At 41.2% G+C, this 16,848-nt stretch overlaps 1 protein-coding gene across 4 annotated transcripts in view; it reads left to right on the top strand.

Annotated features, from left to right (window-relative positions):
- ZFYVE26 (zinc finger FYVE-type containing 26) overlaps nt 1-16,848 on the top strand; it is a 49,956-nt gene that overhangs the window by 29,903 nt on the left and 3,205 nt on the right. For 3 of the 4 annotated variants that reach the window (XM_079950356.1, XM_079950353.1, XM_079950354.1), the window contains 18 exons: nt 209-331; nt 899-1,075; nt 1,245-1,491; nt 2,061-2,159; nt 2,469-2,626; nt 2,836-3,005; nt 3,295-3,326; nt 4,318-4,451; nt 5,309-5,529; nt 5,734-5,881; nt 6,737-6,946; nt 9,828-10,046; nt 10,822-11,019; nt 11,540-11,742; nt 12,745-12,886; nt 13,739-13,798; nt 15,373-15,555; nt 16,080-16,124. In XM_079950356.1, coding sequence (XP_079806482.1) covers nt 209-331; nt 899-1,075; nt 1,245-1,491; nt 2,061-2,159; nt 2,469-2,626; nt 2,836-3,005; nt 3,295-3,326; nt 4,318-4,451; nt 5,309-5,529; nt 5,734-5,881; nt 6,737-6,946; nt 9,828-10,046; nt 10,822-11,019; nt 11,540-11,742; nt 12,745-12,886; nt 13,739-13,798; nt 15,373-15,555; nt 16,080-16,124 — 2,769 coding nt within the window. The remainder of the gene's footprint in view (nt 1-208; nt 332-898; nt 1,076-1,244; nt 1,492-2,060; nt 2,160-2,468; nt 2,627-2,835; nt 3,006-3,294; nt 3,327-4,317; nt 4,452-5,308; nt 5,530-5,733; nt 5,882-6,736; nt 6,947-9,827; nt 10,047-10,821; nt 11,020-11,539; nt 11,743-12,744; nt 12,887-13,738; nt 13,799-15,372; nt 15,556-16,079; nt 16,125-16,848) is intronic. The other variant, XM_079950355.1, reaches the window with a different exon arrangement.

Here is a 16,848-nt window from a genome sequence, read left to right as displayed (position 1 = left end):
GAAATCCACAGTTGGGGTTTTATTTCCTAGTCATGCTGTAGAAAGGGACTGCACCTTTCACATCCATTGTTTCCTTGCCTAGCAGAGGAACAACTTTCTACAAATAAATTGGTTGGTCTTGCAGAAAGCTCTTCTCATCTAAGGTTTTCTAGATTTCCAGTATCAGAGTGATGACAATGCAAGAAAGAGCTGTTTGTCTTTATCCTAGGATCATGAATTATGTGAAGAATTGGGGAACTTGTATCCTGTTCCAAGAGATGATTTGATCAATCTTCACCAAGAGCATCTCCTTCATTTGTTGGAAATGGGAGACACAGAAAAGGCTTTGCAGGTAACTGTTTTGTTTTCTCTGATTTATCCTCCTCCAAAATTATTTTGCAATCTTAAAGATGTCAGTAATGGGACGCTTTGCACATTAGGGAGGAAAATGATTTCCTGTATTCTGTGGGTGTCTCCGGTGGGTGTCTGTATGTCTGTGTCTGAGCAAATGACAAGCATGTGTCCAGGAGCCTTTGGCAAATTATGGTTCCTGTGGATACAAATCCATTTCCCTTCCATGTATGACACTTGTTTGTTGTAGAGTCATATGATGTACCAGCAGGAAGGCCTCCTTCTTGTAGCCCTGCTCAGCAGCCTTCATCATAAAATGAGCAGCCATAATAATTTGCTAGGTCCCAATGTGCTTGGAATGTTTTTAGTTGTATTTTCTGCCTCATTATCTGTATTTCCTGTATTGTGGTTGATATATTTGTTTGGTGCTGCCGTGAAAACCTAACCTCATAAAGTGTGGTGTAGAACTGTGTTAAACAGATAATTTTAGGTTGCAGATGTCTTCAGCTGGCAGTGTGAAATTATTTTATGATCTGAATCAACTTGCCATTGTTCACTTTCTTTGTAGCTCTTGCAAAGGATAGAAGACCCAGACATTCAGCTGGTCATAAGTGAACAGTGTCTTGATAAACATCCCAGCCTGGCAGCTTCTCATTTCCTTGCAGATTATCTCACCACACACTTCTACAAACACTTAACAATTATGCGCCATAATGAAATTCAGGCCCTTTATATGGGATCAAAGGTAAGCAGATGTGAAATTTGCAACTGCATTGCTGGGTTTTGGGGTTCTTCTCTCAAGTAATGAGAGAGGTTTCAGGGTTGGGTTTTTTAAAAAAAATAATAATAATCAGGCATTATATAAATTTTATGAAATAAATTAATTTTGTTTCTCTTCTGTTTCTACATCCAAGGTCTTACTGACTCTTCCTGAGCCTTACCGTGCTAACTACTCTCACCTCTCCTGCAAGCCACTGCTCATGTTGGAGCAGCTCTTGATGAACATGAAGGTGGATTGGGTAGCCGTGGCTGTACAGACACTGCATCAGCTCTTGGTTGGGCAAGAGATAGGCTTTACGGTAGAAGACATTGATGCCTTGCTCTCCAAGTATGCTGGGAAAGCCCTTGACTTCCCTTTCTCATTAAAAGAGAAAAGATCAGGTGACTTGCTTTTGGAAATCTCTAATCAGTGAAAATGTTCCAGGTGCTCTTTAACCAAACATGACAGATTTTCAGCTGGTAAGGCAGATTGGATTCAAGCCAAATCCACCTTGTCGCTTTGGGTTCTGTGACCCCATGGTTTTGGCTCGCGACTTAACTAAAAAGCCCCTGCGCTGCTCCATTTCTTCTTCTGTTTCCCTTAGTGCCACACAGTGCAGTACTACTAATATGTTTTACTGACCAGTGGAGCCTGCATAATGCAGTGAACCAAGCCCCTTACTTCTTCCAGCTCAACTTTTTGTATATTTTTAAGATGGCGTAGTCAAAAGAGTTGAGGAAAAAGAACATTAGAAGGCCTAGTATCCCTATGTTTCTACATATCCGTATTGTTCTCTTTTTGCTTAGATGCAAAAGTCTGAACCTTACACCTTCTTGTGCATGCCGTTGGGTTAGTAAATTGCTTGTACAAAAACTGTAGTCACTTGAATCACATGTGCTGATCCAGTTTTGGATGAATCATTCTAATCTTCTTTGCTGCAGATAAAAATGGTTTTCTCTTTTGCCTTTAGATTCTGTGATTCAGATGCAGGAGAATTTGTGTCGGGGATCAGAGTCTGATACGTTGTCTAAATCAGAATCGACGGAACAGTTTCCAGTTAGTTCTCCTGGTGAGAGAAGGTCTAAGGGCTGGATGCTGTGTTTCATACTTGTGTTTTTCTCTTAAATCTGCTTTCTGCTATAATAGGATTTTATTTTTTTTAAAAAAAACATTCTGGGTGGGATTCAACGGATGAGCCCCACCAAAAGCCCATACAAGAACTTCTACTAGCACATCCTTTGCATTGCCTTGTCACTGAAGGGTAGCAGTGATTGATTTGAGGCTTTTACTTACAATCGAGTGGTATGTACATTTTATGAAATAAATATTATATTTCAGTTCTCCATTTTTTTTGTTTCGTTTTTTGTTTATCATCAAGATGCAATGCATTCTTCCAGCATGAGAGAGAGAAGCCTGCAGCAAACTGTGTCCCCAGAGGAGTTTGTGCCACCAGAGAAGCCCCCACCAAAACAGCAATGGATTCCCGATGAGACTGAAGTCACATGTATGGTCTGCAAAACGGAACGTTTTACTATGGTGAGGAACCCCCAAGGCCATACTTGACATGTAACTGGAACACTTGAACGGGTGTGTCTGCTGTGAGCTCTTTGGGCAGCTTGCTGCACTTCTGTCAGTCGTATTTGCTACTGTGTCCCAAAGATCCAAGTGGCTGTGGGTCTTGAACGGGTTAAATGGTAACCACTGAAATGCTATTGCTCCCTTAAAGGTTCTTCTTTGTGTCTCAGTTTAATAGACGACATCACTGCAGACGCTGCGGGAGGCTGGTGTGCAGCTCGTGTTCAACCAAGAAAATGACGGTGGAAGAGTGTAGGGAAAACCCAGCTCGTGTTTGTGACCAGTGCTACAATTATTACAACAAGGAGGGCTCAGAGGACTTGCCCCCTGAGGCAGAAATGTGTGTAAACAATCTTTCCCCATTTTTTTGTATCTGGAATGCTAGCCTTCGATGTCAACTAGTGAATCATTTTAGCCTTTCTTGTGGGTCTCCCCCCTGAGAGTTTCAGTGAGGAGGAAAAGTCTCTGTTTCTAGTTCCTGCTGTTCCTATTTCTTGTTCCAACAGTGGGACTATGGGTAGGGCTTCAGAGTTTGATTTAATGCTATGAAAACACTTGCTTTACTGAATTTAACTTTTCGACGCATGTTTGAATAGGTATGAAGCATCTTTGTTTTTCTCTTTTCATAGTTCAAAAGTGGAGGATCAGGACCAAGAAGAAGGTGAGGAGATTTGCATTTTGTTGGCATGTATTACAGGACTGACTTCACAGTTAACGTTGCTTGTGGGCAACGTGGGCAAGCCCTGAAGCATCTTCAAAGACGTAACAAATGCATAGAGGCATGAGCTTTCTAATGCGTTGCTGCATGGCTAACACAGCTACTTTTCTTTAAGAGAACAGGGATTTGTTCTAACTCAGCCAGATTACTTGCTGGAAAACATGGCAAGATTTGGAAGCCACAATGCGTTTTCATGACTGGCTAGAGGACTCCTTGGGCTATTTGCCCTTCGGACTCCCCAACCCCTCACCCATGCCCTATCTTTTAGTAATGTTTTAGTTCAAGAGTGAGAACCTTTTTTGGAACTGAAGGCCACATTACTCTGGTGTAAAGCTGATGGAACATTGTTCTGGTAGTGAACAGGGTCAGACACCCCCCTTTCCTTTCTCCATGGAAACAGGTGCCTGTATTTAATTCCAAATCATTCAAGTTTCTCTTTGTTTTCTTCATAGGCTTTTACAAAGGTGGTTAAAAAAGCTTTTCAGTATCCTTTATCTGCCCTTACAGTGCACAAGGCAGAAACAACTCAGTCATCCCAGAAGAAGTGTAAGCTTAGAGCTATTCAAGGTCTTAAACTTCAAAATGTATTGCATTCTGAAAATCGTATGCATGCAGTTTCAAATTTGCAAGGACTGTTCCCCCCCCCCCCCCATATTGACAGGGAACAGAAGTGCACTGAGCCAGTTCCCCACTTTGCTTTAATCATCTTTTGCAAAGGAAGGAGCTGCAATTCGTACACAACATCCAAGTCTTTTCCCTTACCTGCTATAGAGCTGATGGTTGGCAGCCCCTGGAAGCAGGGTTCCCCTTCCCTCCTGTAGTTGCACCCTGCTTCACAGAGCCTCTACTGAGCAGGGGTCAGAACAGATGTCTGATTCCAAATTGTAACATGTGACTTCTTGTCCTGATTTCTTGTGTGTTCTGTCAACGGCAGTTGCGTCCTCCGATAACGAATGCTCAGATTACTCTGCAGTGGTGCAAATACCCAAAATAACAGAACTTGAGTGGCTTCTTTCTTTGAGAGAAGAGGAGAATGAAATTGTGCGCACTGAGTTTTATTACGAGCAGGTAAGTGTAAGTTCTAAAAGGGGGAAATGGACTTCCAATATGGCACATGATAGGGCAAGCAAGGAAAAGTTGGCAGCAGGGCAGAAAAGAAGAACAGGAAACCAGTGGGGAAAGAAGATAGAAAAGAAATTGAGAAATGGAACCCAAGAACACCAGGGAGGGAGAAGAGATCCAGATGACATCCCTGGGCTTTGTTACATTGCATAAATAGTAGTGAACACTGGGATAATTGATGTACACTCCTTGCTCTAGCAAGTGAATGAGGTGATGTTGGGGCTTTCAAGTTCATTTGTGACAGATTAGCACAGAGAATGAAGAAAATAAGTGGGCTGGGCACTTCTGCCTCTTCCTTTGACTGGATTCCTACTTCATGATAGCAGTTTATGTGGTAGCACTTCTTTGTAAGATGATTTGCTTCTCTAATTAGAAGCTAAAGTTGCATTTTAGCTGTCTGAAGATCTTCTGTTAAAGCTTATTACGTTGCGCATGTGGACCCTATACAGTTCAGATGTAAGCTCGCCTATGGACAGGGTTGCAGTCATGCTAATAAATTGGAGATTGCACTCTGTGCTGGCAGTAGTGGTGCTGGGAAGGGGGCCATATTGTGCTGCCTGCCTTTTTGGACATGGTTATTGGGTCTCTTAGGGTAAGCTGCTGTTCTTCCACTGCTATGAGCTTACTATACATCTGGTCAACGTAGCGGGGGTCAACAGACTCTTCTATCTCTTTGAGTTTTATAGTGAAGAATATTGTTCTGCTCCTGTCTTTTTGGCTGAGTACACTTTAGTTCTTCAGCTGCAGCCTGCAGGTGGAATCACAATTACCTCTGCCTTTCCTTTGCCTCTCCTAATGTTCAGGCACCCAGTGCTTCCTTGTGTATTGCCATCTTCAATCTCCATTCGGACAGCGTAGCCTGTGGTCACCAGTTGATAGATCACTGCTGCAAGCTTTCTCGAGGGCTGACAAACCCCGAAGTGGATGCTGGCCTCCTCACGGATATCATGAAACAACTTCTCTTCAGTGCGAAAATGATGTTTGTAAAAGCTGGGATGAGCCAAGATTTAGCTCTCTGTGACAGGTAAGTGGTCTGCGGTTCTCCTGAGATGCCTTCCCAAAGTAGTCAGACAGGCCTGGCTCATGTTGAGGTGGATGCAGCGGAAAGTGGTCTATAGCTGAGACTGAAACATTTATATAAGGACTGTGCTGAATTTTTCACAGTTTGGTGGATCCCAGTGTTTGTGCTGCCTCTAACTTTTGTATCTTATTTTAACTCTGCCAACAGCTACATCAGCAAAGTCGATGTGCTACATATTTTAGTCACTGCTTCATATCGTCGTGTTCCATGTCTGGATCAGATATTGCAGCCTACAGCAGTTGCAAGGCTAAGAAATCAGCTTTTGGAAGCAGAATACTATCAGCTAGCTGTAGAGGTAATGCATGGGGAGAGAAGCAGCTCTGGAGTACAGCCTCAGGGCTCCTTCAAATCATTGCTCTGTTTTTGCACAGATTGACTTCATTTAGAGAACACAAATATTGGGGTGTTTGAACTTCAACTTGAAGCATCTCTTCCCTCACAAAGACACCTATTAGCCCTTTGGGCTTGGTTCTGTGTTTTATAAAATATAGAAAACCAATGCTTGGTGTGTTTTTTTTAAAAAGCAACTATATAATTAGTAGATTAATCAACTAAGCATTTGTTGATTAATTGGTACAGGTCAGCTTTTATTGGTGGGGCTGGGATTTGAAGACATGCTTAATTTGGAGACTGTTTGGTTCTATTGTAGCTGTAATAGGAAATTTTTAAAAACCCATTAGGCATGGTCTTTGTTTCTAAGAATATATATTAAGATTTCTTAAATTCTTAATATCTGAAATGTACCTTCTCAGTATTGTGACAAATGCACTCTAATAAAACTACCAATAGTGACCACAATAGTGTACAATAGTAATAGGCCAATAGTGTTCAGCTCTGATTAAAGGTAAAGGGACCCCTGACCATTAGGTCCAGTCGCGGACGACTCTGGGGTTGTGGTGCTCATCTCGCTTTATTGGCCGAGGGAGCCGGCGTACAGCTTCTGGGTCATGATTACTGCAGCTCAAAAAGAATACTGTAGAGCTAGAAAAACTGCAGAGCTAGAAAAGAGCAACAAAAGTGAGCAGGTAGACATTGCAATTGCACATGTGTACATTTTTTTTTCTTCAGAAAACAAAAGATGACTATGGAAGACTGAGGGGGAGACTTTCTCATATTTTGGTGACTGTTTTCAATAACCTGTTCATTTTAGGTTTCCACGAAGACTGGCCTGGATCCAGGTGGGGCATGGCACGCCTGGGGCATGGCATGTCTTAAAGCTGGCAACCTCTCTGCCGCCAGAGAGAAATTCAGCCGGTGCCTAAAGCCACCTCTTGACTTGAACCAGCTAGACTCAGGCTCAAGACTGGTCCAAGATGTGATACAGTACCTGGAGTCCACAGTGAAGCCCATTATCTCAGTGGTAAGAATCCAGTCTTCCTCCTCCCTCAACAGCTGGTCTCCTGAGGTAGATTTAAGCTACAGCTACAGCCAGAACATTCAACATGCTAGGGTATTGGTATTCAGTGCTATTTTTCTAGAAAAAGAGGTGCTGGAACTCACCATGAATGCCTCCCTCGTTCTCTTAGAAGGGCCATGGCTGGGCACCCTGAGAGTGCCAGAACTGAGTTTGGGATTTCCAGCTAAAAAAAAGGTCCTGTTTGTATTTAATCTGGGACCAAGTTATCTCTGTGATTGTCTATGTCCACATTATTCTCCCCAAACCTTGAGTTATGGCATCTAAAGACCTGCTGCCCATCCAAGTGATAGGCATTTGGACTACAACCGTGCTGGTTGGGACTGTTGGTAGTTGTAGTCCAAAATACTGGAGGACACAAGGTTGGTGAAGGCTGTTCTATGGAACTGTGCAAAGCCCAGTATACCTAAAGGAGCCGCTCCACTCCCATTGTTCAGCATGGACACTAAGGTCGAGCTCCAAGGGCCTTCTGGTGGTTCCCTCACTGAGAGAAGTGAGTTTACAGAGAACCAGGCAGAGGGCCTTCTCAGTAGTGGCGCCTGTCCAGTGGAATGCCCTCCCATCAGACGTCAAGGAAATAAACAACTATCTGACTTTTAGAAGACATCTGAAGACAGCCCTGTTTAGGGAAGTTATAATGTTTGATGTTTTGCTGTGTTTTTATTATATTGGAAGCCATCCAGAGTGGCTGGGGCAACCCAATCAGATGGACAAGGTATAAATAGTAAATCATCAGCATCTCCCTCCCCCATGCTTTTGGGACTTGCTCCAAAGGCCTTCCTGTTTTATAAAGTCTTTAAACTGTCCCGTTTTGTTGGACTTAACAATACTTAATGGGTAGGAATACAATTTAAAAGTAAAAACAATTAAACATAACAATTCAATAAAATCTGCTATTTAGAAGAAAATTGTTATATTGAATTGTTATTGCTTTTAAATTATATGCCTACCCATTCAGTATTGTAAGCCACTTTGTAAAGCCTTTTGCTCTGAAAAGTGCAGTATAAGTACCTAAATGTACTTTTAAAAGATACTTAAAAATTAGAAGCTAATGCTCTCTGCCTATTTATGTTTCTGTGTGTGGTCACTGGAAGGGCAAGTTTACGGTTTAGTGAGCATATAGTTAGAACATTGCCCGTGCTTCTCTTTTTATTTCTACAACTAACAGCGCTAGAGATGTGCATACTTTATTTTTAATGTAACCTGAACATTCTGTTTCGGTGGTATGCAGGCTGCAGCTAAAAATGGCATGTGGTAGAATGTCCAAGTCAAGGTTAGATGCAGAAAATATTGAAGACACAGTTAAATCCATGCCAACAAAGTGTGCATCAAGAACATCTTGTCTTGGTTTGGAATTCTTTTCTTTGTGCCTTCAAGCTGTACACTAGGGAAGAAGAAAGTGAAATCAGGGTATCTATGGCTCTTTACTGACATGGGACAAAATGCCAGGCATGTAATATTCTGGTATTTTAGCATTTGGGATTACCATCTGGCCTGTTGCCATTCTTACTGAAAGCTGACATGGACAACAGCATGTAAAGCAAGAAAGTGACTACAACTCCCATCATCCCTGACCACTGGTCTTGCTGGCTGGGTCTGGTGGGAGTTTCAGTTCAACAGCATCCAGAGAGCCACACATTCTCCATCCCTGATGTGCAGATCCAGTCTTATGTAGTGCTGGATTTGGGACTGAGGAGACCCAGATCCAAGATCCAATTTAGGCACAGAAGTCGCATGGTGACTGGAAGCCAGTCATTCACCTGCTTCTCACAAAGTGATTTGGAGGATGATATGAAGAGGGAGCGAGGACCATGCATGCTGCTTTGACCACCTTGGAGAAAGGGCTGGAGAGGAATTGGAATTGATAAAGGAATGTTGCTTGCAACTTGCTGCTTGTGAACTGCTGTTGATAATAGTGGCCACATTGTGTTATGTGCTATTGTGGTGTAGATAGACGATGTGGTACCATACTGAAACCTACCTGTTTGCAGGAATTAAGCAGTTTTCCACTCTGTGTTGACTTGTACCGGGTCAGAGAAAGAGGAAACTGGATGTTAGATATTGCCCACATAGCATAACTGTGCAGCTCATTTCTTGACTATGATTTGGATCAGAGTGTCTTTCTGCTCAGAAACATGGAAGGGCCTCTGGAGGAAAGTATTTGTGGTACAGGGAGTGATTGGTAACATTTTTTAAAAAAATCATCCTGCATCACCTTCCACACTGTACTGGAGGGTCCCTCCAGTTTTTGGTGGCAGTATTGCCAAGGAATGTAGGAATCGGTAGAAATTGCTTCCCTCTTCCTTCCTCCAGCAGGACCATATGGTGAACAAACATCTCTTTTTTATATATATAATATTTATTAAATTTTAGTTTAACAACAAAATACATAGATAATAACACAATCTTTTCCAATATCCACATTTCATATTCATCTTTGGACTTCCTCACAACCCTTGTTCCTGCTTTCTAAACTCATAAATTTTACCAGCAAATTATTAACTTGGTTTAATTCATATAATATAATTTTCCAATATTAATATCTCAAATTTTGGGATTTAACATACTCTTATTGAAACTTAATCATAAAATATTACTTATCCAAAATTTATCTTTTCGTCTTCCAATTAAATTTAAATTTATATTCTTTATAACTAGTTTGTTGAAGCCATGTTTTTGCTAATCTTACATCTTTCTTAACATTCATACAATTTACAATATTTTTGTAAATAGTCCTTAAATTTCTTCCAGTCTTCCTCCACCAGTTGGTGAACAGACATCTCCTCACAGGAACATGTGATGTTTGATTCTCTGCTTTTTTTGGTAGCAGGATGACGACTACTTTGCCACTTTGAAGGAACTGGAAGCAACACTAAGGACACGAAGCCTTTCCCTGGAGCTGATACCTGAGGGGAAGATTCAACACAACAGCTACTACCAAGAGTGCCTCTTCTATTTGCACAACTATAGCACCAATCTAGCAATCATTCGTTTTTATATGAGGCATGACTGCATGCGAGAAGCACTGCTGCATTTGTTAAATAAGGTGAGGCAGCCTGTTCCTCCTGGAGGTTTTCTAGTAAGGGGTAATGAACCTGTGGTCCTCCAGATGTTGCAGGACTACAACTCCCATCACCCTTGGCCATTGGTCATGTGGACAATGAGAGCTGGAATACAACAGCTGGAGGGTTGCAGGTTCCAGGTTTCCATGTCTCTTAATTTGGATGGGTTCCAGGTGGTATATTATGGGAACATGGGTTCCAGGTGGTATATTATGGGAACGTGTTACTTTGTTATGAAACTAGTTTTTTCAATATTGTGAGGTTCTTGACCTTGGTCTCAATCTTTTGTTGAAGTTGTTCTGTTTTGAAAATCTTGCCTATTTTATCGCTATGACTAGCTGCCCTTGAACAATGTGTGCTGTGTTCTCTTCTGCCTTGAAAATAGCCATTTTATTTTCCATGTTACGACTCCCTTCATAAAATGGCTGAGGCTTTGTTCAAGTGCCTCCAAGATTTATTGGCAAGTGTAAATGGTGCCAGGAAATATTTCAGTTTTAAGATGTCTTGTGACTATTAGAACAGCATAGTGTTTGGTGTGTATTCACAGGCTTTCATGTTGAGACTCCCCCTAACTCAACTTCTGCTGTGTCTGCCTTCATACCCAAAAACAATTTTCAGTCTGATCTGAGAATTGGACAAATGTAACTTTTATGAAAAACATGCAGTCTACTGTAGCCCAATAACAGAGGCTTTTCTTCCTAAAGCAATGATATGGATGAGGCAAGTCCATCTAAACGCTTGAATTTTTCTCTGTTTTAGGAGAGCCCACATGAAGTATTTATTGAAGGGATATTTATCCCAAGCTATACCAGTGGAAAACTTCACATGTTAGAAAACTTACTGGAAACGATTGACCCAGGTCTGGCTAGCTGGGGTGCTTATCTCATTGCAGCTTGCAAACACTTGCAGAAAAAGAATTACTATCATATCTTATATGAATTGCAACAATTTATGAAGGTAAGAGTGGGGGTTTGATGATGGTGATGATGATAATAATTTATTATTTATACCCCGCCTATCTGGCTGGGTTTCCCTAGCCACTCTGGGCAGCTTCTAACAAAATATTGAAATACAATAGTCCGTCAAACATTAAAAGCTTCTCCAAACAGGGCTGCCTTCAGATGTCTTCTAAAAGTCTGGTAATTGTTTTTCTCTTTGACATCTGGTGGGAGGCCGTTCCACAGGGCGGGTGATGTACTTCTTGTGCTGCAGTTTTAAATGTTCTGAACTTTTTGTCAGGAAAGTTGCACAATATTTCCTGTATTTTGGGAAAGAGCCCCAATATGTACCATTTGTTCATGCAGGGGGGGTTCTTTTGGGTTCCTAACTTAGGAAAGTCTGCTATAATAGAGCTTGCAAACCCATCCCATCACTGCTTATGTCCAATCCCTTCTGTATAGTTATGTTCTGAAGAGCAGCTAAGTGGTTTTCACCAATGATACACAATTTGAAGGCTTACCCATCTTAACACTTTCAGGATCAAGTCCGTGCTGCTATGACCTGTATTAGATTTTTCACTCACAATGCAAAGTCTTACGCTGAATTGGGAGAAAGGCATACCTGGCTGTTGAAGGTCAAGGACCATCTCAAAGTTTACCTACAGGAAGTTTCAAGGAGCTCAGGAAGAAAAAAAGTTACATGTACTTTCCGTAAGAAAATGTCTGCTCCTGACGTCTCAAGGTACCAGCAGATGTTAACGTTTGATGACATATTTTTCATTCTTCATTTTATTGATCATACAGTTTCCCTGAACAGTGTGATAATGCATTCTTCAGAACTTTTACTGTATGCATCCATGCTTTTAAAAATCAGTTGGCTTAAATTCAATATTTTTGTGGTATTGTGACTCTAGTGTCTTGAATTCATTTCTCTTAAAGTTTCTCATGCTCAACTCCATTTTAACAAGGCATATCTCTGTGGATATTTTGGAGAATGGGTTTTGTCTAAGTAGCATTAAGTAATGTGTCCTGTCAGCATAATATTTTCTACTTGAACAACAAAACGTTCCTACCTCTCCTCCCCCCATATATCTTTTCTTGGATTTCTTCCAAACCTCCGGAGAAGATTTGGGGTGGGGGTGAGGAGTAGAAAGGGAGGAAATCCTGATTGCACAAGTGGAAATTCTTAAGCTGACAGGAGGCGTTGGTTGAATACTGCCTTATGTGTTGACACGTCCACCCTCTCTTATCTTACAGAGTAAATCTAGCATGCAATGTTTTCCGTGATATACTTGAGTTATGCTTGTGTGTTTTTCTTTAATGAGGACATTCTTTTTGTTTCCTTTCGCCCACAAAGTGTTTAAAGATGTTTATTCTGGGAAAGGAAAAATAAGTAAATATTTTTATTTATTTATTAATAGACTCAGTGATGTGTGAAGGCATTGCTTTTTTAAAAAAAACTTTTCTGTACAGTCGTATCTTGGTTCTCGAACGGAATCCATTCCAGAAGTCTGTTCAACTTTCAAAAACATTCAAAAACCAAGGCGCAGCTTCCAATTGGCTGCAGGAGCTTCATGCACTCGATCAGAAGCCGCGTCAGATGTTCAGCTTCTAAAAAACGTTCGCAAACCAGAACATTCACTTAAGAGTTTGTGGCGTTCGGGAACCAAAACGGACGAGTACCAAAGCGGTGAGATCCAAGGTATGACTGTATTGTGTAATGAAGCATTTCCCCCTAAATCAGGCATATCAATACAGTTGAGCTTCAACTGGAAGTGACAAGATTCCTTCATCGGTGCGAAAAATTGGGAGCCTCATCTCTGACTGTCTCGTCTGTACCTACACTCTTTGGAAACAATCAAATGAAGATGGAAGTAGCTTGCAAGGTACTGAGCACCTCTTAAAATCATGGCATAGTTATAGGTATCAAAACTGAATACTATAAACAGCACTGAGTGTAGCCTACAGAGAGCTGGTTTGCATCTAACACTAGGACAAACTATGGCTTAGGGCAAACACACAGGTTCCCAGAGAAGAGATCATGGCTTCTGCACTTCTAACTAAACCATGGTTTCGTGTAGCGTGTTGTCCAATCCTGGACTCAAGGTTTGTCTCACTGCATACAAACCACAAGGAGTAAACCCAAAAACCAACCTTAGTTACAACTTGTGGTTTGCAAGACAATGTAAATTCTGGTTTGAACCTCATGCTAAGCTTAACTTTGGCTTCTCACACAGCAGCAGCAGGACTGGATGAGGAGATACAAGAGAGACTTTTATCCATGGCTGCTTTCATATTGTAGAATTCATTCGGAAGAGAGGCTGGATGGGCTCCCTCCTTTTTCCTTTTTCCTCCACTGCCAGACTATGACCTTCTTCTTCAGACAGGTCTTTGGAAACTAAGGTGCAGAAGATACTGATCCCTGACCCAGAGCAAATTATATTTTAATTCCTGGTTTTAGATATGTTGCAATTTAATTGTTTTCAACTAGTTTGTTTTTATTATGCTGTGTTTTATAATTGTAAGCTGCCTTGAATCCCAACTTGGAAGAAAAGCAGGATATAAGTATATTAAATAAATAAATTGAAAATAATAAATATCACTTTTCCGAAACTGGATGCTGTCCTTAAGCTTGGAAAGAGGGACTAATAATCCTGTTTGTGTTATGGAGCTGACAGTACTAACTGTGGGTTGTTTGAACAATACTCAACCTTTTTGCTTCTGCTATTTCTTCTCAGGTCATGCTGGAAGGTAAAAACATTGAAGAAGGCTTTGGGATTGCGTTTAGAGTTCTACAGGTACAGTGAACCTAAGATGATGTTATACATAATGTTGATTCCTTACAATTCTCACCAAAGCAGATAAGGAAAACCACAGCATTTTTGCCAGTTACAATGATGTATCTTTTAGGTGTCTATAAAAACTTGAGTTAGAAGCTTCTGTTTTCATAATTGCGTTAGGTTTTTAGTATAGCTTTAGTATAGAGACAACTGAAACCTTGAGTCATTCCCTCCAACTGCTTCCTTCTTGTAGTTTCTTGCCCTTTAGCACATTTCTGTAGCACCACCTCTGCTTCCTGAGCATCTATGACGTTATTTTCCCCAGTACTCAGTATTCCCGTCTGTAATTTTGTCTCCCTTCTCCTCAGGATTTAGTTTAAAGCTCTCCTGATCAGGTTCACAATACTCATAGCAAACATATTCTTGCCAAGAGTCTCACAAACCTAAACCCTCAACTTAGAGTTGCAGCTTTGTTGTTGTTGTTTAGTCGTTTAGTCATGTCCAACTCTTTGTGACCCTATGGACCAGAGCACGCCAGGCACTTCTGTCTTCCACTGCTTCCCGCAGTTTGATCAAACTCATGCTGGTAGCTTCGAGAACACTATCCAACCAGAGAGTTGCAGCTTTAGTTGAGTCCAACTTTATAGATGCCAAATACTCAGTATCTCTTATAGAGGTATACAGACCCGAATGGCGAGTTCCACACACCCTTCCCTCATTATTGCCAAGTCTTAGCTGAGATAACTGTGTGAGGGATGTAGTGCCACCATAGCTGATATTTGTTTATATTTAGATGGCTCGAGCATTTTCCCAGTCTTTAAAAAATGAGGTGGAAGAGGTGTAGCTGAGTGCTAGAGCACCTACTTCGCATACAGAAGGTTTTATGTCCTTGTTTCTGGAAAGGACCAGTCTGAACCTCTGAAAAGCTGCTGCTATAAAACCAGTTTGACCTGATGGTTTGACTTGATTTCATTTGCTTTCATATGTGCTGTATAATCTGAGGAGGCTAACCTGTGGTCCTCTCAGATGTTGCTGGACTCTGAACTCCCATCAGTCCCAGCCATAATGACCAGTGGTCTGGGATGGTGAATTTTATGTAATTAAACTAGGAACAGATAACCTTTGGCCAAATAATTTTTGATTTTTAAAACCTAAGGAAGCTTACATACTGTAAATAGTGTTTGACTAAGTCACACAGAGCTCAGTGGGACTTACTGTCATATCAGTGTGTGTAAGGATGTAGTCATTGCAGAGTCGTTCAATAGCTTGGCCTGTGTGTTGATTTTGGTGGGATGCATATGAGAGAATACGATTTAAAATATATCTTAGCTGATTGAATTGCATGAACTTGTTTAAGTGATGCTATAGTCCTAATGAGGACTTATCTTAAATGGGGACAGAGCAAGGTAGATACAGAGTAGGGGCCATTGAAGGAGGATTCTGTAGCATCACAGTGGCTAAATTTATATAAAGGACTTCTGCATGACAAGGGATTTTCCCAGATCCTTATTGCTCCTGTATCAGTAAAGCTCAATTCTGGTTGTAGGGAAGTGTTTGTGTATTTTGAAATCATACTGGTTCTTCCACCTTAGGATTTCCAGCTGGAGGCTGCTGATGTATACATTAAAGTGGCCAGACAACTGGTGAAGCAGCAGAAGTACAGTGAGATCAGGCAGCTCCTTAAGTGCATCAAGGAATCTGGTGCTGAAGATAAAACTGATGGGGACAACGTCCTCTTAAACTGTCTGGACGAGTCTGATTCTATTCCTGCTGAGGTAATCTTGTTATTTTCCTGGAAAGAAAAGGCACAACCCTATTTTGTTTACATTCTGCAAATAAGTATTGTGTGCTTGGAATGCAGGTAACAACTTTTAGTAATCACCAAGACTGAATTATTCTCATTTTGCTCGTCATGCTTTCGTGAGGGGCTTCATATGAGGAGCTTCTTTCAAGCTGGCTGAGACCCTTTCCTCTCATAATCCAGGAAGTTTATTACCTCCTGGCCGAACCAATCGCCTTTCTCCTTCTAGTTGTTATCACTTAAGGAGGGCAAGTGTGGAGCAAACACATGGTGGGCCCCACCTCTCAAAGCACCATGTCTATATCCATAGATTGCAACAAACTGAAATCCATCCATGCAAAAGTGGCTAGCTGTCTCTTTGGCATCATCCTGTAGATCCCTGTAATTCTTAATGTGTCATCAAATTTGGAATAGATACAAGGGATGTTTAACAATGAAGTGTTTTACACACATGTCATGGCGATCTTACAACTGGTTATTTTTCTTTGTGGGTTACAGGATCTGGACGATCTGATCAAGGATATGGACAGTGATGAAAACAAGGTAAGTGAAGAATATGATACATTGATCCTGGAGAAGACCCCACAACTGCTTCTTCCATTATCTTGTGCTCTCTCAATTTAGCAGCAAGTATCAGAAGATTCAGTGATACTTGCAAGGATGTGGCCTCAAAAGAATAAAAGAAAGCTGCTTTGAAAGGGTTATATAGTCTGGCTATATAACCCTTTATATAACTCATGAGCTATTGAAGATTAGCCTCCTCATCTAGCTGTCCCGTCAATGGAAAAAAACCTTGTCAAAAGACCTGGAGGGTCCCCTGCAGAATCTGGAGCATAATTATTTAGCCTGCACTTTCGTTTTTTGTGGAAAATTTTTGCAGAGGCTGCAGACAGCTGAGACCGTCAATGAATCCTTTGTGTCCCCTGAGCTGCTCATTATTCCAGAATTTGATTCTTTCTCTCCTGTTAGTGAACACATCCATTGTAGTGTTTCTAATGCTGGTAAATTCTCTTTGCAAAAGGCTGCTGCTCTCAGAGAAAGCCACAACTAAAATACTTGCTTTTCACAAATGAAACAGCATAGCTTTGTGCTTTTTTTCAAATAGGGCTTCTCCAATAGTGGATATTGAAACCCAAATTCTCTTAAATGAGCTTCATTCTTTTTTTGCAATGGAAAAAATGGTAGGTTGAGTGGCTGATGGGGAATTTGGACCCTCCAGACAATGTAGGGCTGTAATTCCATCAGCCAAAGGCAGTATAGTTAACCA

The sequence above is a fragment of the Podarcis cretensis genome (genome assembly GCF_951804945.1).
Source record: "Podarcis cretensis genome assembly, chromosome: 1".
Classification (NCBI taxonomy): Eukaryota; Metazoa; Chordata; class Lepidosauria; order Squamata; family Lacertidae; genus Podarcis; species Podarcis cretensis.
Note: the sequence above shows the minus strand (reverse complement) of the source record. Positions and strands in the feature narration are given on the sequence as shown.